General features: G+C 40.6%; 1 protein-coding gene across 3 annotated transcripts; it reads left to right on the top strand.

Annotated features, from left to right (window-relative positions):
• Positions 1–1,080: 1,080 nt before the first annotated feature.
• On the top strand, positions 1,081–25,076 carry ppp2r5cb (protein phosphatase 2, regulatory subunit B', gamma b). Of its 3 annotated transcripts, none has more exons than XM_017409244.3 (16): positions 1,081–1,173; positions 1,674–1,730; positions 4,947–5,109; positions 15,702–15,901; positions 18,888–18,998; positions 19,096–19,188; positions 19,271–19,401; positions 19,511–19,570; positions 19,687–19,795; positions 19,901–19,954; positions 20,349–20,519; positions 20,623–20,750; positions 20,855–20,956; positions 21,110–21,182; positions 21,530–21,646; positions 22,279–25,076. In XM_017409244.3, the coding sequence occupies exons 1-16, from the start codon at positions 1,147–1,149 to the stop codon at positions 22,411–22,413; spliced, it is 1,731 nt and encodes a 576-aa protein (XP_017264733.1). In that variant the 5' UTR covers positions 1,081–1,146; the 3' UTR covers positions 22,414–25,076. The 3 variants fall into 3 exon arrangements, with proteins under 3 accessions (XP_017264733.1, XP_017264732.1, XP_017264734.1); XM_017409243.3 differs by having other exon boundaries at positions 4,944–5,109; XM_017409245.3 differs by lacking the exons at positions 1,081–1,173; positions 1,674–1,730; positions 4,947–5,109 and adding an exon at positions 10,510–10,711.
• Positions 25,077–26,956: the final 1,880 nt, after the last annotated feature.

The following is a 26,956-nucleotide window of genomic DNA, read 5'->3' as shown; positions in this document are numbered from 1 at the left end:
TCATACAGCTTCAGTGGTTTGTCTAAAACAATGTTTTCATCGGAAATACAGGATTGGCATTTAGGAACAAATGAGGCATTTTTTTTCTCTATTTTCTGTGAACCTAAACATAAATGCAGCTTTTTAAAGTGTTAAAATTTAAAGAATTAAAAATATGGGATGTGTTATCAGCGCTGTCTATGAATATATAGAATCAGGCTGAGGGCATTAAGTGTCAAGGGAGTAAATAATGTTTTGTAAATACAATATATTTCACTTTGTCACTTTTAAAACACCTTATCAGAATCAGAGAGGAACCACTGCCTTGTTGTCGCCAGATTAATCATACCCGCAAGACTGACAGTCATTTACGAGGCGCAACAACAGCCGTGTGGGAACAGAATGAAACGGAAGAGTTCTGTACTTGCAGAGGAACTGGTCAAATTATTGATAGTAATTTCTGCTTTGCCCTTTTTTCACTATTCTTTTCAACTAGATAGCATCAGCTGTGTCAGTAATTATGGTTTATTGCACAAATGCATTGTCCTACTATGAAAAGCCATATGTATCTATTGAGATGGAAAGCACGAAGTTGATTTGGCCGCTGAAAAATAAAATAATTGCATAAGGTATTTGTAGTTGAGAGTAAAACCAGATTTGAGACTAAAACTACACTACATGACAATAATCCAACAGAGCAACAAGGGTACATGAGCCAAATAATGCTCCACCAAACTTTAAAATTTCTAAAATGTGTTGCTCAACCAAAAGAGGGGTAGTAATTGTATTAAAAAATACTATAGACATTTTAGAATATCTTAATATGACTCAAAAGAATTTGAGATTTTGTGAACTTTTACACTTAATTTCAAATCATTATTAATATTGTTGTTGCTGAACTAGTTGTGACAAGTGACAAGATTGACTTAATAAAAATATGGCCAATTAAATTTGAAAAAAAAAAAGTTTGATCTGAAACGGTCTGCTTTTCTCGTCTCTACCGAGAGGGGGCGCACCCATACTTGTATCGGCCACACGGGGAGTCAGCTGACCGACGGCAGCCAATCACAGAGCGGGTGCAGCCTGAACCGCCTTGTAGTGTGCTGCCCCGAGAGTTGCCAAGGTTTTGGTTGTAGAGAAGAGAGCAAGGGCGGCTAAGGTAGTAAAATGCCGAACAAACCTAAGAAAGACAAGGTGAGTTCGAGCATTGCCGGGCAGCTGCGACCCAGTAGCAAATGAGCTTTTCATGAGGGGAAATCTAGTGGATTTATTGGTAAACCGAGCGCATTTGAAGAGGTTTTTATCTGCTAGCTGTGTGTTTCATCATATTAACGGTTAGCCAAGCGGCAAGCTAGCCGCTATCAATATATTAGCACTTGGCGTGTCGCGCTGCTTTATTAAAAATACAGAACCGTTAGCCTGAAGAGAGATGCCCTGTGCTTTTAATGGCCGGGCTTCCCCTTTTGTTTTATTGTGTTATTTACTGGCAGTACCTTTTACTTTTAACATACAAGCTGTGTGTCTGAAGAACAAATCTCGATAGCGAGCTTGCGTCTGCGGACTAAACGGTGTGTTCATACATTATGAATCGCAGATATACCCCATTTGGCATTCGCGCAACTTTCGCAGGGGGTCTGCTTGTGTCAGCTTATTCGCTGCAAATCACCCGACTGCATCTTTCTTTCTTGTTCCAGGAGTCTTCCAAGTCTGGCAAAGGGAAGGGAGGGGGACAGGAGAATTCAGAACATGAGGTAAATCAGAGCACTGTTAATCTGGAAGTTCAAATTCCTCTGACAGTAAATTGTCCCTGCGCGAAACTGGGCAGCGCTATGGTTGAATCAGATTAAAAAGATAAGGCCTTTATACCTGCTAAAACTCAGATGTGCGAGGAAGGCATGTTTAATTCTGAAGTTGTGCTGCATAGCAAGCAGTTTCCCCCTCACCACCACCACCAATATGAAAGCAAGTTTTTCTTGCATTCCCATACCAAGAATAAGCCAAAACTCAGACCATAATTAGATCTATTGCTGTCTTCTGTTTATGACGTATTGTTACAGTTATAATCTCGTGTTATAAATAGGCTCGGGCTGCTACAAGACTCTGACAGTCTGATAACCAAAATACCACAATTTCACAGCATCGCTGTGTTGTGATCACAGCTCTGATGTGCAATATTTTTGAAATGTCTGAAGAAGGATTTAGCATAATAATGAAAGAAAGTACAATTACAATTTTAAAAGCATTGGCGAGTCTTTACATCAAGTTAAAATGTTAATGACTCAGTCCAACTTGGTAGAAGCCTTGCTGTAGGGTGTTTATTCCAGAGTTACAAGTTTAAATCTGATTTATTTTATTGTTTGGGTGTTAGCTACCATCAGGAGAATCATGAAAGAAAACGTTAATGAAATTTAATTGTGAATGCATTGCGCTGTGATGCATCGGGATGTTTAATTAATGAGCGGAGGGACACAGAATAAAGTGCTTCTGGGTTCTCGCCCTGTTTGGAGATAGTATGATGAAAACTCGAATATGTGAGATAAGAACACGAGTTAATCAGCTGACTTCATCAGAACTCAGTTTCTGGGCTGTTGATTTGTTAAAGAGTGACTCTTAATTTGTTTTCAATAAATATCCAAAGTCCTTACAAATACTGTTTGTTTGCATTTTTTTATATTAAAATTTTTATCCATAGGCAAAATGTTGATATTTGGCAGCCTTGAACGTGACCTTTTAGGACCCGCTTGTCACAGATTTTGTTGCATCAGTTTATGTGGCATGTTGGGGTACAATAAATCAGATAAAAATAGTAGTTTGTTCTGACTTGCCTTTGACTTTTTCCTACATCTGGATTGGGTCACAGCTGAAAAAAAGTACCTTTGGCCCACATTTCAGTCAGCTAAAAGTTCTGTTTTGTTTGCTATAGCACAGGCTTCTGTAGTGGATTATTATGTTAGTCATATATCACACTTATAACGTATGCGCTTTGGTTTAAAAATTGTTACTGAGTTATCTCTTTTTTGTTGTTGTTAAAAAAAGCATTTAAAAAATTCTAACTAATGCGAGCACTATCTAAACATTACTAAATTATTACAGAGATATAACTATTTTTCACAGACCTGAAAGTTTTTCTTTTTCAAAACATCTTGGTGGACTTATTGTGCGTTTACAGAGTAAAATAAAACTTGGGTTATGTACTTTGGATAGTTGATGCACAGAGTTGTAGAAACTACAGGGAAATTAAGTTGATGAGCCACTCGATGAAGATCTGGGAGAGAGTTGTAGAAGCTAGACTTGGACAAGAGGTGACTATCTGTGAGCAGCAGGATGGTTTTATGCCGTAGAAGAGCACCACAGACACCATCTTTGCTTTGAGGATGCTGATAGAGAAGTATAGAGAGGGTCAGAAAGAACTTTGTTGTGTTTTTGTAGATTTAGAAAAAGCCTACGACAGAGTGCTGAGGGAGGAGCTGTGGTGTTGAATTTGGACATCTGGAGTGGCAGAGAAGTATGTTAGACTGGTACAGGATATGTATGAGGACAGCAGGACAGTGGTGAGGTGTGCTGTAGGAGTGACAGATAGCTTTTAGGTGGAGGTGGGACTGCATTAAGGATCGGCTCTGAGCCCCTTCTTGTTTGCTCTGGTGATGGACAGACTAACAGATGAGGTCAGGCAGGAATCCCCGTGGATTATGATGTTTGCTGACGACATTGTGATCTGTGGTGAGAACAGGGAACAGGTGGAAGAGAACTTAGAGAGGTGATGGTATGCACTTAAAAGACAAGTAATGAAAGTCATCTGTAGCAAGACAGTATATGTGTGTGCATCAGAGGTAGCCAAGAGGAACAGTGAGACTACGAGGAGCAGAGGTTACACAGGTGCAGGACTTCAAGTACTTAGGGTCGACTGTCCAGGAGGTGAAGGGCATCTATGTTGTATGGTTTGGAGACAGTGGGACTGACAAAAAGACAGGAGACAGAACTGGAAGTGGCAGAGCTGAAGATGTTGAGGTTCTCCTTGGGAGGGACGAGGATGGACAGGATTAGGAATGAGGTCATCAGAGGTACAACACAGGTTGAAGCCAGACTGAGATGGTTTGGACATGTGCAGAGGAGGGACAGTGGGTATATTGGTAGAAGGACGTTAGAGATGCAGCTGCCAGGAAAAAGGACAAAGAGGAGATATATGGATGCAATTAGAGAGGACATGGAGGTAGCTGGAGTGAGGACAGATGACGCAGAAGACAGAGTTAGATGGAGGAGGATGACTCGCTGTGTCTGCCCCTGAAAAGGAACAGCTGAAACAAGAAGATCTCTTTCGAATAGTCAGGGATGCACCGACACCTGTTTCTAAAATAGAAATGCACAGCTGTCAGTAAAAATGCCTAAACATCTGCTCTTTCAGAGCAGATTCAGCCTGACTAGGCTGAATGTTTTATTTAAAATGTTATTTTCTGAGCCATGTTTCTATTTCTCTTTTTTTTATTATTTATTTATATGTTTATGACCCACTGGAAAATATGTTCTCAAGCTAATAATTTCACCAAACTCTTTCTGTTTGTGTCTGAGCTGATCGATTAATACACAAACTTATGCCATATTAAAATGATTGTGCTGCAAGCTGTTGCCACCAGCCCCCATATGCTTTACAAAGCAATGCTTTACTGTAAATGATGTTTATGTAATGTGTAGGAAGGCTTCATTTGTTGTGTTGGTATAACAGTGAAGCAAATAGGTGAAATGTTAAAATAGAAAATCAAACCGACGTTTCCGCTTTGGCTTCCGAACTCAAATAGTCTTTGTAGCAGAATTAAAAAAAATCCAATTTATAACAAATGTCAGCTCAGTTTCAGGTTTTACTCATTACTGGCTACATGCAGTAGACTTTCCACTTTCACACATTGTCCACCTCTGTTCGTTTGCATTTAGTCCCGCGTAACTAACGCGGGTTTTTCCTCTCGTCTCAGCAGAGTTCAAACAGGAAGACGAACAACAGCGTTCCTCCCACCACTCAGCTGCTAAAGGGGAAGCAGCCAGGTTCTCAGACACCTGTCAAAAAGGACAAGAGGCAGAGCTCCTCCCGCTTCAGTTTGAGCAACAACAGGGAGCTGCAGAAACTGCCAGCTTTCAAAGGTATTTACCTGTGCAACAACCCCAAATCCCCCTGGCTTTATTACACCGTATGGGGCTCCATATGTTCAAGTTTTAGCTTCAAAATTCAGGTGTTTTATGTTCCTCCAATGGCTTTTGAAAAGTGGCCAAAAATAGTTGAACATCATAAAGAATTTTCCTTTCGGCGGGTAGTTGTTTGTATTTAATATATATGTTATTTGCAAAGATTAGTCCAAGCCTCACAAACAGCTAAGCGCGTCGTTATTACTCATTCTTTCCCCTCTTACATGTTCATAACCGTCCCTTCTGCATCATCCCGACTTTAATACTAAGCTCGGCATGATGTTACGCAATACGTGGAAACAAACAGAGGACATACCCGGCATGGATTTTGTGCTGGATTTAACCCAAGTTTCTATATTTAGAAGTAATCCGGGTGATAAAGATTTAATTCTGTGTTCTCTGTGTTTCAGTGTTGATACTGACTTGATAAGAAAACGTCTGCTAACTCCACCACCATTCCTTTTTTTTAAAATTTACTTATTTATTTTCTCCCGAAACTGTAAAGATATGTATTGATATGTACTGCAATATCCCCGCTCAGTGGTGGCCTAGCACCAGCTGGAAAAGTAAGGAGTGGACGGTGCCATACGGCCTTTGGGCATATTGTCTGTGTGTGTTTGTGTTTATGTATGCATGAATACACACAACTGTTCAGTTCCCGGTCTTTCCCAGCGATGTTTTCATGTTGCTGATAAACAGTGAAAGAGTCACAGCAAGGCTTTGAGTCTTGATGAGGTACAAATAAATATAAATCAGTTTTAGTTTTTTTTTTTCAGTAGATATGTAGGACGAAAACAGCAACAATTAAGGACAGTGTTTCATGTAACAAATACTTCCTAAATGGGTCTGTGCAGAGACTTGTCTGATAGATAAAAGTTAGTATTAACAATTGTAGTAGTTGTTATTTGTTTGTTAGTATGTACAATTTAGTCTGTTCATTTGGTAAGAACCCAAAATCTGAATTCCTCCAGGGAGTTGACTTCCATTAAAGTAAATTTTATTTTTGCGTCCGTTAGCTGTTCCTCGTGTGCTCTGTCACAAAACCAATAAGCATAACTTAATTTCTTTTTTAACATCTCAATGTGAGCTTTGATAGAATTCAGCAAAACATAATCCCAGAGCGGCCTGAAAGATGTTATCATTTGGTTCTATCTAAACAGGCTCCTCGCTCGGCCTGCTTTTTATTCCAAGCATGCTCCCCACCTTCTGATGGAAACCTGTCCATGTGCTCGTCCTGCAAAGACACACCTGCCAGAAGTGTCCCTTTTCACATAAACTCACCCCAAATCTGTGTGACCATAAGACACACTGTTTCAGCTTCTATACTCAGTTGGGCAACATCTAAAACGCTGTCTGTTATTGGTGGGATTTGTCTCTGTTTAGGTTTTAGCAAGTTGAAATACACAAAACAGGACGTTTGTGTTTTGTTAGAACCACCTGACTGTAGCGAGTTACAGATAACTAACCTGGAAGTGTCCCTTTCTTGGTCTAATTTCAGTGCTTTGCTCAAAAAGCACATGAGGACAGTTTTTGTTTCTTTTAGTGTTCTCCTTTAGGGCTGGAATTTTTCTGCATGCGTTGGTTTGCTGCCACCTTCTGGTTAAAAGATGACATTTCTGTGTTAACGTGGACTGATATTATATTATTGCAGGCCTGCTGATCTGTATTATTGTATTTTTACACATGTAGTCCTCCTGCTGTCATTTCACCAGAGAATCAGAACTTCATGCTCACTTTATAGATGAACTTATCACTAGTTTGAATACATTGCTTTGTGTTGGAGTAATCCCATCTAGAATCTGGATGGAGCGATGTTCTGGACACTGGTAACTGCTTACGGGAAACATTAAGTCCAACCACCGTTCCAAAGAAAACCCCTCAGTGTTCTCAGCTGTGTTGATCGGTCCGTTTCTCTAAATAGATCCGAGCCTTAAGCACATCCAAAGAATCGTGACATCGCAGATCAGCAGGCCTGCAAAAGAGCCACTCGTCTGTGTATTTTAGGCTCCTTCATCTGTTATCAATGAGTTAAACCTGTGCGAGCAAGGACACGCGTCCCATTCTGAACCGGCTCATGATGCCTTCACCTGCGATTTACACCTAGAGGCAGCTCAGACCCAACAAAAAGCTCACATCTGACGAATGCATGGCACTTGTTGGAGAGAATTAACATGTTTGGTGTCGCCTTTAGATGTGTTGTCCTATGGCCTGCTAACAGGTTAGCACAAAAACAGGACGACTCAGAAAGCCTTTTCTATGTATAAACTGGATTCAGCTAAACTATAAGTTTGAGCTCTTTGTAATTAGATCTCATGTTCAGATGCAAACTTTTTCCTTTTTTGTGAGATCTGCTTTAAAACCTAAAGTCGTCTAACTTCCTAACAAACAAGCACGGCTGGCTTATAGGCTTAAGGCTGTGTAATAAAATCAGTGTCTGTAAAACCGAAAGCCTGTTGGGTTTTAATGCCGAATGTGACATCCCCACTTAAACTCACCCCAGGCACCTCCACAGCAGCAGAGGCTCATGGGAAGAAGCTGAAACAAGCTGCCATGGAGCCTGCAAGACATTTACAGATGAGCTCAGGTAACTAAAGCCAGAGAACATCTTTGACCTAAAAACAAAAACCACTTTGTTTGGGGGAAACTCCTTGACCTCATTTTATAAAATTTAAATCATGTTTATAGATTTTATCAGCTAGAATTAAAGAGACCTTTTTAGCAACAAATAACAATTTATCTTTTTTTTGTGTGCTTATGAAATCGCTTTAAAAGCCATAATATATATATATTTTTTTTTTACGTGACAAATAACTTTAGGTATAGATAAATTATGACATTATTATAAAATCCTATCTGTTACAGAGATGCAGCATTTAAAAATTATTTGGAAATGTCATTTTAAATCTAAGTCCTTCATAATACTGGTCTAAGTAAAAGTGAACTTTCTACTGTATCTTACTTTATCTCGGATGTTTTACTTTCCACCACATAAAAAACTGGTGTAGGAGATCAATCTGGTGTATTTTCTGGGTTTAAACTAAAGGTTTCCAAACTTTTTGAAAGGTACTCATGGTCCACAGAATTGTGAATTTTTAAATTTTTTTTAAACGTATAAATAATTTAAAAAATAGAAATATTTTTCAACAATGTAAGCACACAACAGTTTAGTGAAATTACACAAGTCAACGAATTATTGTTGAAAAAGGAGTAAATCAGTGTAAATAGAAACGTTAAAAGCACCTCGGTTATTAAAAGAGAAGCATTCAATTCCTTTGATTTGTTGCGTCTATCGTTCTTTGTTTTCTCGTGCTTGGAAATGACATGGGAGTGTATTTTTAGGAACCAAAGTGTGATATGAGTCACTTTCTCTCAAACAGTGGCTAAAAAGGGGCAGTGTGGCCTGCCGGTAGACCTTGAAGTGCAAATTTTGTTGGCTCTCGGTTTGAAAAAGTGCATAGGTGGCACTTTCTGAAGCGGATTTGTAGACAGTTAGGTTAAAAGGGACACAAGTAAGGTTGATTGAATTGTTTGTAAATCACACCCACTTTATATTCTCTTGTTGAAGGCCAGTTTCCTTCTACAGCACTTCTTCGAGAATGCTTTCTATATTTAGCCAAGGTTTCTGAATGCTGACCCAAAAGTCCACTTTTTTGGTGACAGCTGGTCCTTTTCACCATGAAATTGGAATAAAAATAATAAATGGGGTTTAATTCAAGATGCCAGACTTGAATTGTACTTAATACTGCACATTTTTAGATTTTTTTTACCCTTGTTTTCTGTTAAACCTAAAAATGATAAAACTATTGCCCTAAATTTTTTGAAAAAAGTGTCCATCTGCATTAAAACCTGCATGTCAAAATGACACCATTTTTAAATCGCCTCACAAAACCACTCTAATGGCTGCCGATGGCCCGCGGCCTGCACTTCAAATGCCCCTGGTTTAAGCATTTTGAACATGTTAAGGATTTTGGTCGTTTGACACATTTTGGTTTTGTTCTTCTTTGACTCATGGCGTTCTCTTTTGTTCACTCTGGTGACAGACATACGTGTGTGTGGCTGTGTGACTTTGTCACTGCGTGCAGTGTGGTCAGTCAAGCTGAATTTACAATGGGGTTGCTGGTTCAATGATGGGTCAAGTCAAAATTACTTGGCACTTATTTAATTCGGAGAGCATTCACAGTACTTCTAAAGAACAGAAAATGTGCCCGAGTTACCAGGAAATGGATACGTTCTTTTTAAAGCTAATTTCTTATTGTAAAGAGTTAGTCTTTTTTTTTGTTTGTTTATGTAAAACAAAAAATTAAAACTCTGAAGTTGCAGTTTCTTGTGTGAATGATTAAAATGATTCTCCTCTCGCTGCATTTGGCCTGATCGCATTGACGCAGAGGCAGATCTCTTAGCTGCATCCCTGTGCCTAAAACGTGTGTGTGCAGCAATCTGCCTGTGACAACACCTCTGGTGCATATTGAGGAATGTTGACACAGTCGTAGAGTGATGTGTGGGGTCACGCCTGTTGTTTAATGAGGTTTCGAAGATGACTACGTTTTTAAGTACGCTTCAAGAACTGCGTTGGCTTTAGTCGATTTGCTGATGCAGTTTCTGTCAGCTTGTCTGTTTGTGAGTATGCTTAAAAAAAAACCCAGCCCTGAGCCTGTCTGCATCATTGTAGACCTGCCCTTTTCCTGCACAGTGTTACAGTGCAGGGTTTTGTCTCCAGCGCTGCGAACTGCACATGCACATCCTGTGTTGGTTGAAATGAAACTTCCTGTCTTCCTGTTTCTCGGTCACATACACCTGGGCTTCAGGCTCTGCTTCTGAAGAGTCATTTCTTCTTCTAAAACAAACAGCATCGAAATGATACATATGTATGAAGAGTATGAAGTGGTTGAGCAGATTGTTCATTGAACCAACAACTATTCAGACTAAAATTCCTCTTTGCTTTTTTCCCCCTCAGTGCTTTTGATCAGATAATTTTAATGTATTAAACAATATTTATTTGATTTAAGTGTTGCATTTTAATTTGGTGACTTAGCTTTTTGTGTAAAGTTAGATCAAAAAAGAAATCAGTTTGCACATTTAATTTCTTGTATGGGATTTACAAGCAGCCTTTATTTTAGATATGTTTATTATTTTATTCTATAACTATAGATGAAAAAAGTAGTCTTAAATCTGTAGTTTGTGCTCTGAAACTGTTGACAGGTCGAGCTGCTCTGGCCCGCCCCTTTCCCTTCACTCCACCAGCCAATCCCGTCTCTCGTGTTTGTTTATGCTGACAACCCGGTCACGTGACTGCAGTCAGCCAACCGGGCGGCCGCTGGGGGAGATGACATCACTAACTAGCTGGTTCCTTCCAGCAGCAGGGGAGCTTCATTTTCTGCTCGGCGTTCGTGCTAAAATGGAGGCAGGCTCGTCGCCTTAGCCCGGGCTTCCCTCTTCTCCCCCCCGTCTGCTGCCTCAGACTCACTGATGTTGGCATGTACTAACCCCGCCAGTGAGATGGTTCTGGATACACCGGGCTCTAACGGGCCCTTCCAGCCTGTGGCTCTAATGCATTTTAGAGGTGAGAATAGGAGATTTGCCTCTTCTGCTGTTCTGGATGTGTGTGTGTCAAGGGGAGGCTGGCATGTTGTCATTTAGCAGCTGCTAACTTAGACTATGAAATAAAACCTGCCTCTGTCACATGATTTATAAACAGTGACAGCTTTTAATGTCTCGGTCTTTATACATGTGTGAGAGCATTTGGTAAAAGGAAGCAGGTGATTGTGTTTATGTCACTCAGGAAAAGACGTTTCTTGGCTTGTTTTAGTTCGTCAGGGGCAGTAAGAGGGCAAATAATGACTGATAGTTTGTTTTTTTGTCTTCCCTCTCCCATCTTTACTATTGATGTCGTATGTAGGAAGTGAGGTCAGAGTTTGTTGTCAGATTGTGCATCTGTTGTGCAGTGTTTGGGTGTTTGATGTCGTTTCCCACACTAAGGTTTAACTGCAGTTTGTTGTTGCTGGATCTCTAGTGGGGCTGTTAGCTTCCATGTTTGTTGGATTAAACTTATAAAACAGAAACGGATAGTAGCCAATATTTCCCTAATCACTTACAGTTAAAATTACCGTAGTTGTGACCTCTTCTAGTTTTCATTCTTTTAATTTTTTAGCATTTAACCAGCGTCAAACACTTCGCTTCTTATGTTCAACACACACTCAGCTGCAGGCAGAGTTGCATCTAAGTGTTGTACTCAGGAGCAGTCTGTGTTCATGACTGACTTCCTGTGTGCACGCTGGAGTCTTTAGAAGAGTAAAGGTTACATTCCCATCCACACAGAGATGCCTGTGTGTGAAGTCTGCAGTCGCACAGCACGTCTCTTAATATTTTAGGCCTGTTCAGAAACCCTAGTGCCGTTGTGTAACAGGAGCTGGGAGACAGGGGCGGTATGGAGATGAACCCGTGTTTTAGCTTTGTAGTAAGAAGCACAAACCCTTGGGATACATTTGTACCGATCCTAAAATAGCTTAGCATTTCTTCATATTACAGTCAACTTCTTGAATAAAAGTTTTGTTTAGGTAAGATAGTGTTTTACCTGGTAAAATAGATTATTACTCACTATTTTTTTCATGCAAAGGCTGCTCTGTTTTGCTGCTGTTTGCATGCATATGCATCTGGCATAAAGTGCAATAAAGTTTTTCTTCTTTACCTCACAGTAAGGAGCTTCACCTCAATAAGTTAGCTGTGATTTTATTGTTTATTAACTTGTATATAAGAACGACTGGCAAACAAAGAATAACTGAGCGACTGATCGATCGTGTTACAGACAAGCGAGCTAAAAACCTGCTTGATCGGTGTGCTTCAGTTTGACATCAGACAGGTGCCTTTCTGGAAAACCACGGGCTTCTCAAAAAGAAAAAACAACTTGCAGTTGTTACGGTGCAGCGCGTTTAACAGAAGCCTAATAAAGAAACAAAAACCCAGATTACTGAAGTAGTTTCCACAGATGTGGTTTCCAGAGCTCCGAGGTGAAACAGATTGCTAACCTTTTGCTCCGTAGTGTGGTTAACTGGATCCTGTTTATTGCAAACCAGCAGTTTTTGACGTCGATTAGTCACTACAGTTTGTCTGAACAGATACAAATATTTTTGTGTTTCCATAAATTCTAGTTCTGATGTATTATACCAAACAAAGTATCCAGTAAAAGGTCTCACAGGTTTACAGTTGGTGTGACTATGCTCATCTTTTCTCACCTGTATGAAAACATCTGGAGAAAACTAGAAAAAATCACATTTATCACCCGCTGCTGAAAGGTGACAACAGATGTTAATGTGTTTGTCTGTTAGCAAAGTTTCTCATGAACCACTGGACAAACTTTAATGAAACTCTCAGAAAGTAATCATTGGATGTACATTTATAGTTGATTAAGTTTTGATGTCTACCTATTTAAAAATGGCTGCCACAACCAAATGATCTTGAAAAACACAAAATGGTTACAACTCAGTCAGTTTTACAGACTTTGAGCTTCCATTTGGTGTGTGAGAATCATCAAGAGGTGGGCAATATGCTTTCCTTCAAAATAATTCTAGGCGTTTAATTTCCAGTCTGTTTTCCACTGTGGATTAATAGTGCAATGAAACTGGTAATCATGTAATTTTTTATAATTATTGTTTTAAAAAAACTGCGTAATTGTTGCAGCCCGACCAAATGCTTCCCTGTCTTGTGCTCATGGCACATCATACATTTTTTGTTTTTAAAACCAGTTTTTGTTTCTTATTAAGTAATGTTGTAACTTTATTTGGATTTAGTGAATTATTAAGTCCTGTCACTACAGTTGCTAATGTTTGTATGCATGTTCTGTAATTGTGACTTTAAAAAAAAAAAAAGACATTTGTTAATCTCAGTATGAGGAAAGACAACACAAATATTCCTACGACAGGTGGTCCTACCTGATACTTTTTTGCTCATTGCGAGGACTGATTAGATAGTTTGGATACATGCCGTTCTTCAGGAATTCCATGTAATCGTTATTTATTACAGTAATTTGTAGAACAGCAAAGAAACACTGCATCTTGAAAGCTGCAGGCCTTAGGTTTTAATATTTTTGTTTGTCTTAAGCTCTTTCCACCTGTGCTGGTTCCCCCTCAGGTTATAGATGTGGTTCCTAAAACATATTAATGTAAAAGAATACCAGATAACACTTGTTTTTTTTCTTTGAAACCTGTTAAATGATTACAGTTGAGTTTTCTCTTGAATCCATTTTAGTTCTCTTCGTTCAGTCGATTGGGCTGACACGTCTCTTGGCTGCAGCTGATCAGCAAATTAGCAGTGTGCGATTTCAGTGTGAGAGTAACAGTTACCCACACGCATCTCTGATTACCGGTGGTCGCCCCTGGTCCAAAGTCCCGTCTGCCTGCAGTCGCCATGGTGACACACGGTACATACAGAGCTCGTTAAGGGGAGGCCGACTCGTTAATGACAGGCAGCGACAAGCTAATTAATGCTGGCAAGTTTCTCAAAGCGACGTTTTATATCACTAACCCCCATGTTGGATGAAAATGAATGAACGTTTTCCTTTTGGCTTCATGACATTTCAGCTTGTGAGTCATACCCACTGAGGTTAATTTGCTGTGTTTGAGAGGGTAGCTGTTTGTGTCATAAACCGCATGCCTCTAGTGAAAATTGATGGAAGCAAAATAGCTCTTTCTGAATTGACAGAGCTGTCAGCGTCATGCAGTGTGACCTGCGCCAAACAAGTCCCTTCTGAATTGCACTGGGACAACTCGTATTCACACCTCCGACCTTCCTGTACAGCCTCTGCTGCCTGCTGTCTGTCAACCCCCTCATCTTTATACTTCTGAACCTCAAACAGAGTTTTGTTCGTTGACCATCTCACATACAGTTGCAAAAAGTTAGAATGCATGATTTGTAACAAACAATAAGGTCCTAGACACACTGAAACTGTGGTGAAATGTGAGTTGTTGATGAAATGAGATCAGTACAATCAGTAAAATCAGTATGATGTGTGGCTTTTAACTTGACATTTACTTCATGAGTTAAAGAAAAGCAACACATCAAATTACCAGATTGCACACGGCTGAGACACCTGTATCAGTGGATCATGCAGGTGTTGTAATCTGTTAACATAGGACCAAAATGGAAATCATAATGTTCCTCACATGGACACACCAGGCTGTCTGCTGCTGGTTGTTTCGTGCAGTATACACTGATTATAGTAATGATACTGTACCTGGTCCCTTTAAAAAAAGCTGCTAGTTGAACTTGGTGCAGCGCTCCACTTCCTGAGTCTTTTACTGGAGCAGGGTGGAGAAGACACATTGCAGCTACCCTAAAACAAAGTAACAATGGAGGACCATGTTTGTGGCTTTAGGACCTAGCTCTCATGAGGCTGTTCAGATTTGTTGTTTCTAATCCATCCCGTGTGATTCGACTGCGAGTGGACAGTCCTCATTGAGTGCATTCACACCTAGCTGGTTAATGTGTACCTTAAAACCTTTTTGGGATCAGATGTTATTTACCCACTTTGTGTACAGATGCACGAGGTCATGTCTCACTGTGTGCTGTCAGATGTGACAGAGCAGGTCTGTAAAAATAACAGTACAATCAGACATCTGAACTATATTATTATTTTTACATTAACAAGGTTCAGACTGAACTATTTAAAATGTAAAACAAAAGGATTTTGTGGACCTAAAACTTTGCTTAATCCCCTCTGAATCTGAAAGTTGATTGAAAATCTTTATTATGTTAAACAAACTTTAAATTGTTAATTTTCTTATGTTGTTTGAGTTGACATGAACTGTTTTGTAATAAATGCAGTTGATTATAGTTGATCTATATTGTCTTGAGCAGTTGGTTTCAGTGTTTATTAATTATACTAATTTTCGATTTGTTTAAGCCCCATTTTGGTCATTATTAAAACATCTGTGCAGAGTGGAGGTCTGCTCGGTGCGTGGAGCCGTGGGTGCAAAAACTTTGAAGAGTTTATTTTTTATTATTATTATTATCATTTTTAAACGGGCACTCATTATGAGGCAGGTGGGGCTTCATATTCCTTGGGGCTGATTTCGAGCCTCTGCATCATTGATGTAGCGCTCGCGCTGTCTTTGAAATGCTAAATGTTTTATTTAGCATTCCCATTTACATTTTGGCAATAATTAGCAGGGCAGCATGAAAGTCACAACTTCAACAACCGTGACGGAAATCAAATTTTAAAAAAAAGTGCTTTCATAAAATATATATGTTACAGAAAATGTACCGGCAATTTTTAACTGAAATGAAATTTAAATTTAATTAAATTAACACAAATAATTTCTTGTAGTCATATGCTGATTTGCGTGTCAAACTCTTTAGATATAAACCTCTTTTAGCAAGGCATGGCTTCTCTGATGCATTGTAATTATATCGATGTCATCCTGTTGTCCTAATATCTGATATATGCTCTGTTTGGTGCAGATGCTTTGGTCCAGTTCTTCGCAGATTAAAGTCGAACGGAAATAGGAAATTGCAGACGTGTTTATTCCCCCACCTTTTGTCCGTTTCTCGTTTCCTAGACGTCCCCCCCGCAGAGCAGGAGCAGCTGTTCATCCAGAAGCTGCGTCAGTGCTGCGTCCTCTTCGATTTCGTCTCAGACCCTCTGAGCGACCTAAAATGGAAGGAGGTGAAGCGAGCCGCGCTGAGCGAGATGGTGGAGTACATCACCCACAACAGGAACGTCATCACCGAGCCCATCTACCCAGAAGTGGTTCATATGGTCAGTGTTCAAACCAACGACTTGGAAACGTGCTCGGGACAGAAAACCAAACGAGAGAAATGTGTTCTGGGTGACAGTTTTTCTCATTTTCTCTGATCCACATGTGGTGTGATGATAGAAGTACTCGTGATGTCAAGGTGCTGTACTCGGCTAGCCATCACGAGTTTCGGTTTCTGGGAAAACTAAAAGTCCTTTTCTGTATCAGAACATTGTTGTTCCTGTTTTGTTTTCCACCTCGTTTACACTGAGATTTGTTTTTTTTTTCTAATTTTGTGTGCGTGAGTCCCATATTTACTAGTTAAATTTAAAGTTTTGCTTTCTGGATCTCAATAATACAGAGGTCTTATTATATCGATACTTGAAGCACTCTTGCCATCACGTTGTCACATGTTTTGTTTTCCCCCATCTGACAAAGGGTCCTTACAATCCAGCTCCCTTAAAATTGTTTGGCTCAAAATTTGTACCAACATTTAGCCTGCAGGTCTGCCTCATCTTCTGCATTTTTCTCCCCTCTAAATCTGGTTTGCTCACAGACATTTTTGAAACAAAGTTGGTGCCTTCAGCTCTTGACTGAGTGTTACAGTGATCAGTCAGAGCTAACCGATCTTATCCACAAGTTCCGACAGCCAACAGGAGGTTTTGGAGAACAAACTTATGTTGTGTACGATGTTTGCGACAGATTTAATGAAATACAGATGGACAGAAGTGCAAATAAAAAGTGTAATTGCAGATAACACCACTTTGTGGAAGCAGCCATATTTGATTTTGGCAAGAAACCTCAGACTTTCCAAGTTGGAGTTCTGACTTACAGGGAAACTCTAGTTGATTTTTCTGACTCAGAACTTGAGAAATCTGACTTCTGAGTGCAATCGGGAAGCCCCATAAACAGTGGCTCGCAGCTACAGTCATTTAGAGACCTGTGTTTACAATAAACATTTAGACTGACATAAAAAATAGGTTTAATGTGTGTTGAAACATTTGTAACTCAGCCGCAGTAACATTTAGTGTGTTTCTTCTTAGGAAAAATTGTTGATACCTTTCAAAAGAAACCAAAACTTTCAAAGCAGATCATTTGGTTCTGAAGCAGCCTTTAGTTTTATTTTGGGTGTTTTAAGAGAAATAGACATTACCACTAATTATTTGATAAATCTTCTAATATTTACAAGCAATTACTGCCTCAAATGAAGGTTTCTCAAACTAAAGTTAATCACTGACCTCAGTTTGAATTTTTAGAAAACCTTAATTTAAATATTTAAATGACCAGAACTGCGATGATTGAGTTTTTTTTTTTTCCTGACTTGTCGTTCCTCAATTACACAGTTTATCTTCAATTCACATCTTCAATCTGTTCATTTATTTCCACTGTTGTCGTTCTGCTCCTACTGTGTTAACCACACGTGTTCTCTTCAGAGGCTGTGGTCTGGATGTGCTCGCGCTGCCAGATTTGTTTTTCGCAAGCCAAATTAAAAAGCCTTTGATGTTAATCAGACCCCCGGCTCAGTGCCACATTGTAAACTGCAGACGATCAAGGTGCAAATATCCCTCCTTGTTGAAGCTCCATTTGATCAGTGCAGCTGAAAATGCGACCGAGCTGCCAAATCAGCACAGAGATGCACTCTTCTTCCTGGCAGCCTCCCTCTTTTTTTCTGAGCCCCTTAAAGGTGAGGACTCTTTGAAGTCCTCTAATGGCTTTTATCATCAAAGTCTGGAGTCTGACACTTTATGGCAATGGAGAGTTTATTCTCATGTTAACCCCGTATAAATGGTTGGACCTTGTGTTCGACACCTGGTGTTCAGTGCAACGGTTGATCCTGGCAGACCTTTAGGTAACTCGACAATCAGCATGGCACACTGGGTGTATGGGAGCAGGCCGGAGAGCTTCAGAGGGTTATCAGAACTGCACCAAAAAAAATCATCAGTTCACCTCCTCCCTCACTCAGTGGCGTTACAAACACCTACCATACAAAGCCAAGAACATCACCAAGGACACTTCCCATCCTGGTCATTCTTTATTTCAGCTTCTGCCCTCAAGAAAACAGGATAGGGCGCTAAAAACATGCACTACCTGACTGCTGAACAGTTTATTTCCAAAAGCCTTCCAGTCTCTAAATAACCTCTCATAATGGCTATAAACCCTAACTGTAACCAAACACACTTGCACTGCTACTGAATGTCATGTATACCCTCCCTACCTCATATATGACATCAGTATTAACTATTCTGCATCTGTATATAATATCAATACGACCCATCTGCCTTGATGGTTGTAGTCAATGTTAATTTAAAGTCCAGTTCTTTTTTTTAAAGGTGTATTTTTAACGTGTGGTGCCTTTTCTTAAACTTTTTCCTGTATTAACCCTATTGTGATAGGCATCTGCAGTTTCGTCGTGTTACTACACAGTGACAATAAAAGCATCTTATCTTTTAGTTGCTCTGTTTGTGCTGATAAGAACAGCAACGCAGCAGTGAGAGAGAAACTTTCTCAATGTACTGTCTGGATAGTGAGACTAAGAAACCTTATTGCTCTGAAGTTATGAACTCTGCCGTTTTTCATAACTCACTCTTTGATTTCATTATTTTGTTTATTTCTCCCATAACCTGTTGGCGTTTCGCTAGCCTCGTTGTGTTGTGTGAGCAGCCATTTCTTTTTTGCTAGGCGTGTGCTGTGGCTGATGTATTTGAGAAGTCTGAATTCATGTTCATCGTTTCTGGCCCCTGATGTGTTTTGAATGTAATCAGTCACTGGTTGAACACAGAACCTTTAGAGCCAAAGGCTTCAAGCAAAAGTGAAAGTATAGCATAAAATGCAGGGAAATGGATGTTGGAGGTTAATAAGCATTATTGATTTCTGTTGGGGTTGCTTTTTGTTAAGGCGAAGGAAATAATCTGTCAGACGGAGGCTCGTTTGTTTTCAGAAGTGTGCAGCTGGTTTCTGATTTATGAGACGTTCTGTTGCATACTGAATCTGTTGTTCTCTGTTCCCAAGTTTGCTGTGAATATGTTTAGGACGTTGCCGCCATCTTCCAACCCCACCGGGGCCGAGTTTGACCCAGAAGAAGACGAGCCAACGCTAGAGGCGGCGTGGCCACACCTACAAGTACGCAGTTACAAAATATTACAAACAACAATCAGACGTGGCTTTAAAGAAAGCAGCTCAGCGGTCAAGTTGTTTAACTGTCGCTGTTCTTCCACAGCTCGTCTACGAGTTTTTCCTACGGTTCTTGGAGTCGCCCGACTTTCAACCGAACATTGCCAAAAAGTATATCGACCAGAAGTTTGTAATGCAGGTGAGCACTCCGGTTCACGTTTGTGTGCGTGATCGAGTGTTAGAGTTGTTTCCAAACATGTTTTTTTTTCCCCCCCTTGTAGCTTCTGGAACTGTTTGATAGTGAAGACCCAAGGGAAAGAGATTTTTTAAAGACCACTCTGCATCGCATCTACGGCAAGTTCCTGGGCCTGCGAGCGTACATTAGGAAACAAATTAATAACATATTTTATGCGTGAGTATATATTCGAACTAGACTGTGAGCACTTTTTAGCTCTTAAGTAATTTGCATTTCATGATTTTTTTTTTAATATATTTTTTTAAATCTCATCTTTTTCTTTTAGGTTCATTTATGAGACCGAGCATCACAACGGGATAGCAGAATTACTGGAAATACTCGGCAGGTGAGACATCTGTTTTTAGACGAGCCGCCCTACCGGTAGCCGACGTTTGTGCGGCGACTGCGGGGTTTGCCGCCGCTCCATCGAGCGGTTGATAATCCCCGTCTTTATTCTTCCAGCATAATCAATGGATTTGCATTACCACTAAAAGAAGAGCACAAAATTTTCTTACTGAAAGTCCTGCTGCCTTTACACAAAGTCAAGTCTCTCAGCGTGTATCACCCACAGGTAAGTCCTTTTGTCGCCGTGCAATCCGCTCTCTCCAGCACTAAACAAGATTTTCGAACGTCTGGGTGTTAGAAGCAGCAAAAGAAATGTGTGTTTGTTTTCCAGTTGGCCTACTGTGTGGTTCAGTTCCTAGAGAAGGATAGCACCCTCACAGAACCGGTAAGACTCACCTCATGATTCCGGTTTTTATCATTTATTCTCACGATTGAATTACTCTCAAACATCCTGTTTGCTCTGGATAAGTCTATTATGTCTTGCTATGGGACACTACAGTATGGGAATTGGTTTAATGGAAGTGGGAGATGACAGCGAGACAAAAACAAGATGCAGGGTACTGAGCTTGTTAACAGCTGAATGAAAGGAAAGTTTCTTATTTTTAGTTGGCTTGAATGTAAGGAATAAATGGTGTCGTGTCAATTTAATGAAAAAAAAATCAATAACTGTTGTATTTTTTTCCAAATGTGTTCTCTACTGTGGCTGTTTTAGTTATTTATTTTTTGCATTCTAACCAACCATTGTCCCTGCTTGTGTGTGTGTGTGTGTGTGTGTGCAGACGGTTATGGCTTTGTTAAAGTATTGGCCAAAGACCCACAGTCCGAAGGAAGTGATGTTCCTCAACGAGCTGGAGGAGATACTGGATGTCATCGAGCCTTCAGAGTTCGTCAAAGTAATGGAGCCCCTTTTCCGACAGCTAGCCAAGTGCGTGTCGAGCCCGCACTTTCAGGTCCGAACCTCCTTTTAGTTGACTTTTATGGACGTTTGAGACCGTTTGGTTCAGCTGTTTTAAATAGTTTCTTTTTTTATATCTATTTAACAAACGTTGTTAGGTGGCTGAGCGGGCTCTGTACTACTGGAACAACGAGTACATCATGAGCCTGATCAGTGACAACGCAGCAAAGATCCTGCCCATCATGTTCCCGTCCCTTTACCGCAACTCCAAGACCCACTGGAACAAGTGAGTCCGCGTCGAGTCTTCCCCGCGCGCGTCCCTCCGCGAGTGTCACAGCTGCCTAAATGTAGGAAAACAAGTGAGCCACAGGAATCTTTATGTGTCCACAGGACGATCCACGGTTTGATCTATAATGCCCTGAAACTCTTCATGGAGATGAATCAGAAGCTGTTTGATGACTGCACCCAGCAGTTCAAAGCAGAGAAAAGCAAGTAAGTCGTCACATCTTTGTCTTCCTGTGCTGCTGTGTTCATTTTGCTCTTCTAACAGTGTCACTGAGAACATAAGAGAAGATAAGCCGAACCTCTGCGTCACACTGGAAATGCTTTGGATGTGATGAGGTCTTGTTTTGTTTTGGTGTTAAGAGAGAAAAGCAAATGGAAGGAGAGAGAAGATGCGTGGCTGAAGATTGAGAATCTAGCAAAGTCGAACCCACAGGTGAGCGAAGGGAACTAAAACCCAGCCTGTTTTAGGGACTTCTCACTGGTAGAAACTGTAAACCTTGCTCCATAGTTTCACTAGTTGGTGGTCTAACAAGTGCTTCAGCTGATCTTATAGGAATTTTTTAAAAAAGAACGTTTTAAGATGCAGGTGTTTTCTTCCTCTATGTGGAAGATCGTAGAAACAAATGTCAGTGATTGTATTTATTCAAGTTTACTCGCATATTAAAGTAAATAAAAAACAACTTTAAACTTTTAGACCATAAATAAGTAGACTGGACTACCACTGAGATCCAGGTTATATTACGGCTCCTGGTAACTTGCCCTTCTCCTCTTTCGGTGCAGTTTCTGGTCTACATTGACCCTCCAGAATCAGGCGGTCCGGTGGACATGGAGACAGATGGGCCGCTCCTAGAAGACGTCAACTTGTTGAAGAAAACGGTAGAGGAGGAAGCCTTACAGGTCAGTGTGCAGCGTAGCATGGTTGTAAAAGTCCAACTAAAAAGACCAAAATAGTTTCAGAAATATGTCTCACCGTCCAGTCAGTGTTACCTAATAATAAAGGATAAAATTAAGATAATCAACTATTGATTACTGCAAGTATAAAGATATGGTCGTCTAGCCCTTAAACATATAAAGCTTTTTTAATTGAACAATAAATGGAAACACAGTTTTACTAAATGATCATTGTTGTATATCGAAGAAGACTTTTACCTTGTTATTAGCACAGATCGATCACCGCACAGATGTTTGCAGGAAATTCACACGTTCTGATGTCAAAGGAAATAAACAGAGAAGTTAGTCTGGAATTTCAAAATGGAAAATGTGTCGGAACCCTGGACACATGTTGTTAAATACAGGAGCAATCCAGTTCCTTCACCATAAAGAACTTCCTCTGTCAAGATTTGAATTATTCAAACAGACTGAAAAATAAATTATTATCATGAAATGTAATCTTTACAAAGCAAAGACAATTTAGCTTTGAGCATGAGCCGGCTGTGTGGTGCTGTTACAGCAGTAGATGTGAGACTGTTGGCCGTCTCTGGGAGCCGATTCAGCGTTGAGCCTACCGATCCCTCCGTTTTTGTGCGCAGATCCAGAAAGACCAACGACGAGAACGCCCTTTAATGAGGAGGAAATCAGAGCTCCCGAGAGACATCTCCACCGTCACGGCCTTGGAGTTGCACCGAAGAGCTGACGAAATGCTGACGACACACGACAGCCACTAAGAGACCACCGCAGATCCTCCGTAAACCAGCAGCGGCGGCGGCATCCACAGAGGGAACCACAGGCCCACGGAGGGCCAGCACAACCACCGAGCATCTGGTATCTCGGTGCAGCCCAGCACAACACACGAACAGAACAGTCCCAGCACGGCCTGACGCTGAAAATGTCTAAAGCTCCACATTTAGGCTCGATTAGAGTTTTTCTGTTTTTTTATTTCTTTTGGAACGAGCAGCGCCCCCGTCTTGTTCTGCCCCTCCTGATTGCAGAGACGGCTGCGATGCTGGACGCTCTCGCATGACAACACACACCACTTCCTGAACTTTTACCCAAGAAGAGCTTTTATCCTGTTTCTCCCCAGTTTTTCCTCTTTTTTTTTTTTTTTTTTCGTCTCCTCACTTTGTGTTTGTATTTATTTTTTTGTCGGGGTACAGTGCTGCCCCCTTGTGGTCATTCTTCTCAGGTGTTCTTGTTCTGTGTGTGAGCCGTCTGATCCTCTTGCCTCTTCTCTATAGATGTCAGGTGCTTGTAAGAATGATACGAGCCCCTTATGGTAACCTCAACGAAGGACATCTTTGGTTTAATAATTTCAAAAACAAGAACATTAGTCGGTGAAACAAGTCAGTTGTTTATAAATATAAATAAATATTTAATATTAGCTATTTTTCTCATAACATTTGAACAAGACAGCTGTTTATATTTTTCCCTACATAGTATATTAGGAGCTCGTTTCAGATTTCTGTAAAACTACTGTGTTGCTTGCTATGATTTTATTTTTCTGTGAGGACTGGCTGGTCGTTTAGAAAGACAGCTTTAGCTTGAAATCAATACAGCACAGATGCATTAGCAAACAGATAAATGTCCAGATTTCTTTTTTTTTTTTCCCTCTCAGATGTCTTTGCTCCTACGTAGTTTGGTGCCAACATCTTTCATTAATTAGCTCCTCTTTTGAAAGCAATTCTTGTTAACTGCGTGGGCAGTCTGTTAGCACAGGTTGGCCACGGCGTGTGTTTGCGTGCACGCGCGCGTGTGTGTGACCTGTTTGCTGCAACAGTTACATGAATGGGATTTCCTTTTAGTTTCTCATTTGCATCCAGTCGTTGTAGGGTTTTAATTTAGCTTTCAGGAGGAGTCATTTTCATTCATGCAAGGCTTTTTTTTTAGGAGGGGTTCAGCAGAGAACGTGGCTCCTGTTGAATTTACCCGTTTGACACAAGCGGAACAGTTTACTGACGACGGCGGCGTTTTTGTTCCTAAAACGTTTGGGCAGAGATTGGATTGCTTCACAGAAGAGGGATGTTGAGTTCGAAGCCTTTCTTTTCACAGTGCCTTTTGTAGTTCGATGGGCATGTAAGCACGAATCAAGATGCCAGATGGTTAGAAAACTATATTTGCTTCTAAAAAGAAAAAAAACACAACAAAAACAAAATCAGACGTGTTTAAATGTATTCTTGGCACACCTCAGTCCACTCGGACCCCAGCACCTGCCTCGCTGATTTTTCCAGCAGGCGGTGCCGTCTCCCCCCCCTCCCCCAACCCAGTTCAGCAGTTAAGCACTTCCTGATAAAACTTGAAAAAAAACAAAAAACAAAAACAAAAAATAGAAACAACTGAAAAACAGTAGAGCAGAGTTGAAATCCGTGATGCTGTCTGTGTGTGTGTTTGTTTGTTTATGTGTGTGTGCGTGTGTGGGAGGGGTCACCTCCCAGCACATCGCCTGCGTGAAGCGCTCGCCACCACAATCGTTGCTTTTTCCTCCGCTGTCCCATTCCACCTTCGAGTCGAACCTTATCGCTCGAACCTGCGCCCCCGTCTCCTCATGAGTTAAAAAAAAAAAAAAAAAAAGCCATTTGGGCTCGTAATTGGAGCGCCTGTTCGAGCTGCGTCTGGATGCTTGCAGGTTCCTGTTGTTGTGGTTTTTACTCCTCCTCCGCCTGCAGAACCTCTTCGTCAGTGTTGCAACCGAATGTTCAAACTGTAAATTAAACTGAGATCCCACTCTGTTCCATTCTTTCCCCGTTTGTTTTTCAAAGAACAACAGTCACCAAAGACTTGAACCAAAACCCGACCCGCCTCCGCTCGCACCCTCGCTCCGGATTTAATGGATGAAGGCTGATTCCATCCCATCAGTAATCATCTCATCGTGTCCTGTCGGTGACTTTTGTTCTCAAAGCGGCTTTAATACTGGCTTCTTTGGAGCTCTTTTCATTACACACAAGCTTTTGTTTTCTTTCTCTTTGACAAGAGTTATTATTGCAAGTGTCCTTTAGTATACGTCTCATACTAAACAGCTTCGTTGTACATATAATGTACTTTTATGTTTTATCTATTAATAAATGGTAGATTTCATATTTTGTACAAAGAGAACCCCTGTGTACAGAATTCAGAGGTTATTAGTGACTGCAGACGGTTGGTATGTGGCACAAAGTTCAACACATGTAACTCTTTACATTTAGAAACCGACTAGAACTTGGATAGTTTTTTTTTTTTGTTTGTTTTATCTTTGTAATCCAACAATCATCTGTTCTGTTCGTTCACCTCCGGACATGTGTTGCTCCTAACATTCATGAGCTTACTGTGCGTGCTTTGATCCAAAATCTCCAGTGATGTACATCTATCTATATATAGCAAATAAAGAGAACATGTGAGTTTTATATTTTCATCCTAACCAACGTCCTACGAGTCATTTATTGGCTGCGCTTTTTATCCTTGACTGTCAATGTGATGAGTCCGTTGCAGAAACTGTAAAAAAAAAAACTTTGCAGCCACTGCCCAACATCATCTGCTTACGTTTGGAGCTACAAACTGCATAAGAAGGGAAAGATGATCAAAAGAAAGCTGCTCCCAGTGGCGCATGATGATCACCATGGTAACCCCACACCTGTGTCTTTCACTCCCTGACTGCCAAGTTAATAAGACTGCTCTGCAGTCTGGGTTTTTTAGGAGAAGCCCATTTAAAATAACCCTAAAGCAGTGAGAGACACGTTTTTTTGGTTTTTTTTTTTTCCACATTTTCTGTATATTCTGTGACTAACTCACTATCCTTGATTGAGCAACATGCTCTGGTGTATAATTTGCATGTTTTATTTTAAAGCCTGTCCAACAAGAACCAGGAGAAGAATTTTGACCGGAAGTGGCGACGAGGCTCCTTCTCTGCTTCTATTTTGGCACACTGAATATTTAAGCAACTTATAAGTGTGAGCTTAGATCATGTGTTACAAGACGCTTCAGCAGCATTTCATTTGCACGAAGCTAACTGAGCACCAATCATTTCTGCTTCCTTTTAACTTCATTTGGTCCAGCAGGATTCTTAGAAAAATGCAGGTATTTGCTGCCACCTGGTGGACAAACGTGTAAACGTCCACCACGTTCTTGTGGACTGGATTCTGCCATTTCTTTTCCTACATTATTAAGTTTATTTCTAATAGAGTAAATCTAGTGTTTGTACTAACACGGGCTACTTATCCTAAAGGGAATTTTTTTGTTTTATTTCAAAGAGTTTTAAAATCAGCCTTGATGCAGAAAGAAAACAAGCGGAAAGAAACAAAGTCCTTGTCTTTTTTTTTTTTTTTTTTTTTTTTTTTTTTTTTACAGATGTCTGTTTTAATGCGTTTCTGAACGAGCAGGGCATCACGTCCTGAGTTTAAACCACATTTTCATAAGGTCTCATCTGAAGGACAGCATTCACTTTCTTCTCCTCCTCCTCCTCCTCCTCCTCCTCCTCCTCCTCCTCCAGGAGATGCTAGGTGCTTTTGCCGTCAGCCTCTCACAATTGCACAAACACTCTGTAAATTGGCTCATCTGAGGTCACTTAAGTTCCTCTATTCATCTGAAGTCAGTGAGATTTTGCACCCTCCCACCCTCTTCTGTCTAGCACTCCTGCTGGGATCTGCACTGAACCCAAATGAACCTGAAGGGGAGGATTTAGAAAATAAATGGACTTGCTGGGCTTTTTTTTTTTTCCGTCCTCCTTCTCCTCCTCCTCTTCTTCCTGGTGACATTCATATATGACAGCAAAACAGCACGGTGTCAACTATTGATTTGATCTTTGATCGCATAAATTCCACCTTTCAGCACGTTTTCTTTGATGGACTCGCACTTATTAAGCCGGATCATATGCGTTCGTTGCTATATTTACTGTAAGGGAACAAAAGACTGGAGCGTAATCGCCCCCCACACCCCCAAAAGCCCAACACACCCCGCCAACAACCCCACCCACTCCCAAACGCTCTTCCTAATGAGGATGCTTTCCACAAACAAAAAACATAAAGCCCTCATTATTGACACATTGTAGTCCAATTATCTAAAAGAAAATATTCCCCCGGGCTGGATGCGTCAGTGAGGATGAAAATACGTCAGTGTTTTTTTTTTGGGGGGGGGCGGTTAAAAGGCTCTATGTATCCCTGCCTCTTCTCTCAGACGACGAGGTCACATGGGTTCACTGGTTTTGTGCCTGCAGTCAGAGAGTTGTACTGTCGTTGCTCTATGCTCAAAATATGATGTGGCGCTCACACACACACACACACACACACACACACACACACACAC

This window comes from Kryptolebias marmoratus, linkage group LG19 (genome assembly GCF_001649575.2).
Source record: "Kryptolebias marmoratus isolate JLee-2015 linkage group LG19, ASM164957v2, whole genome shotgun sequence".
Taxonomy (NCBI): Eukaryota; Metazoa; Chordata; class Actinopteri; order Cyprinodontiformes; family Rivulidae; genus Kryptolebias; species Kryptolebias marmoratus.
This window is presented reverse-complemented; position numbering and strand designations above follow the sequence as displayed.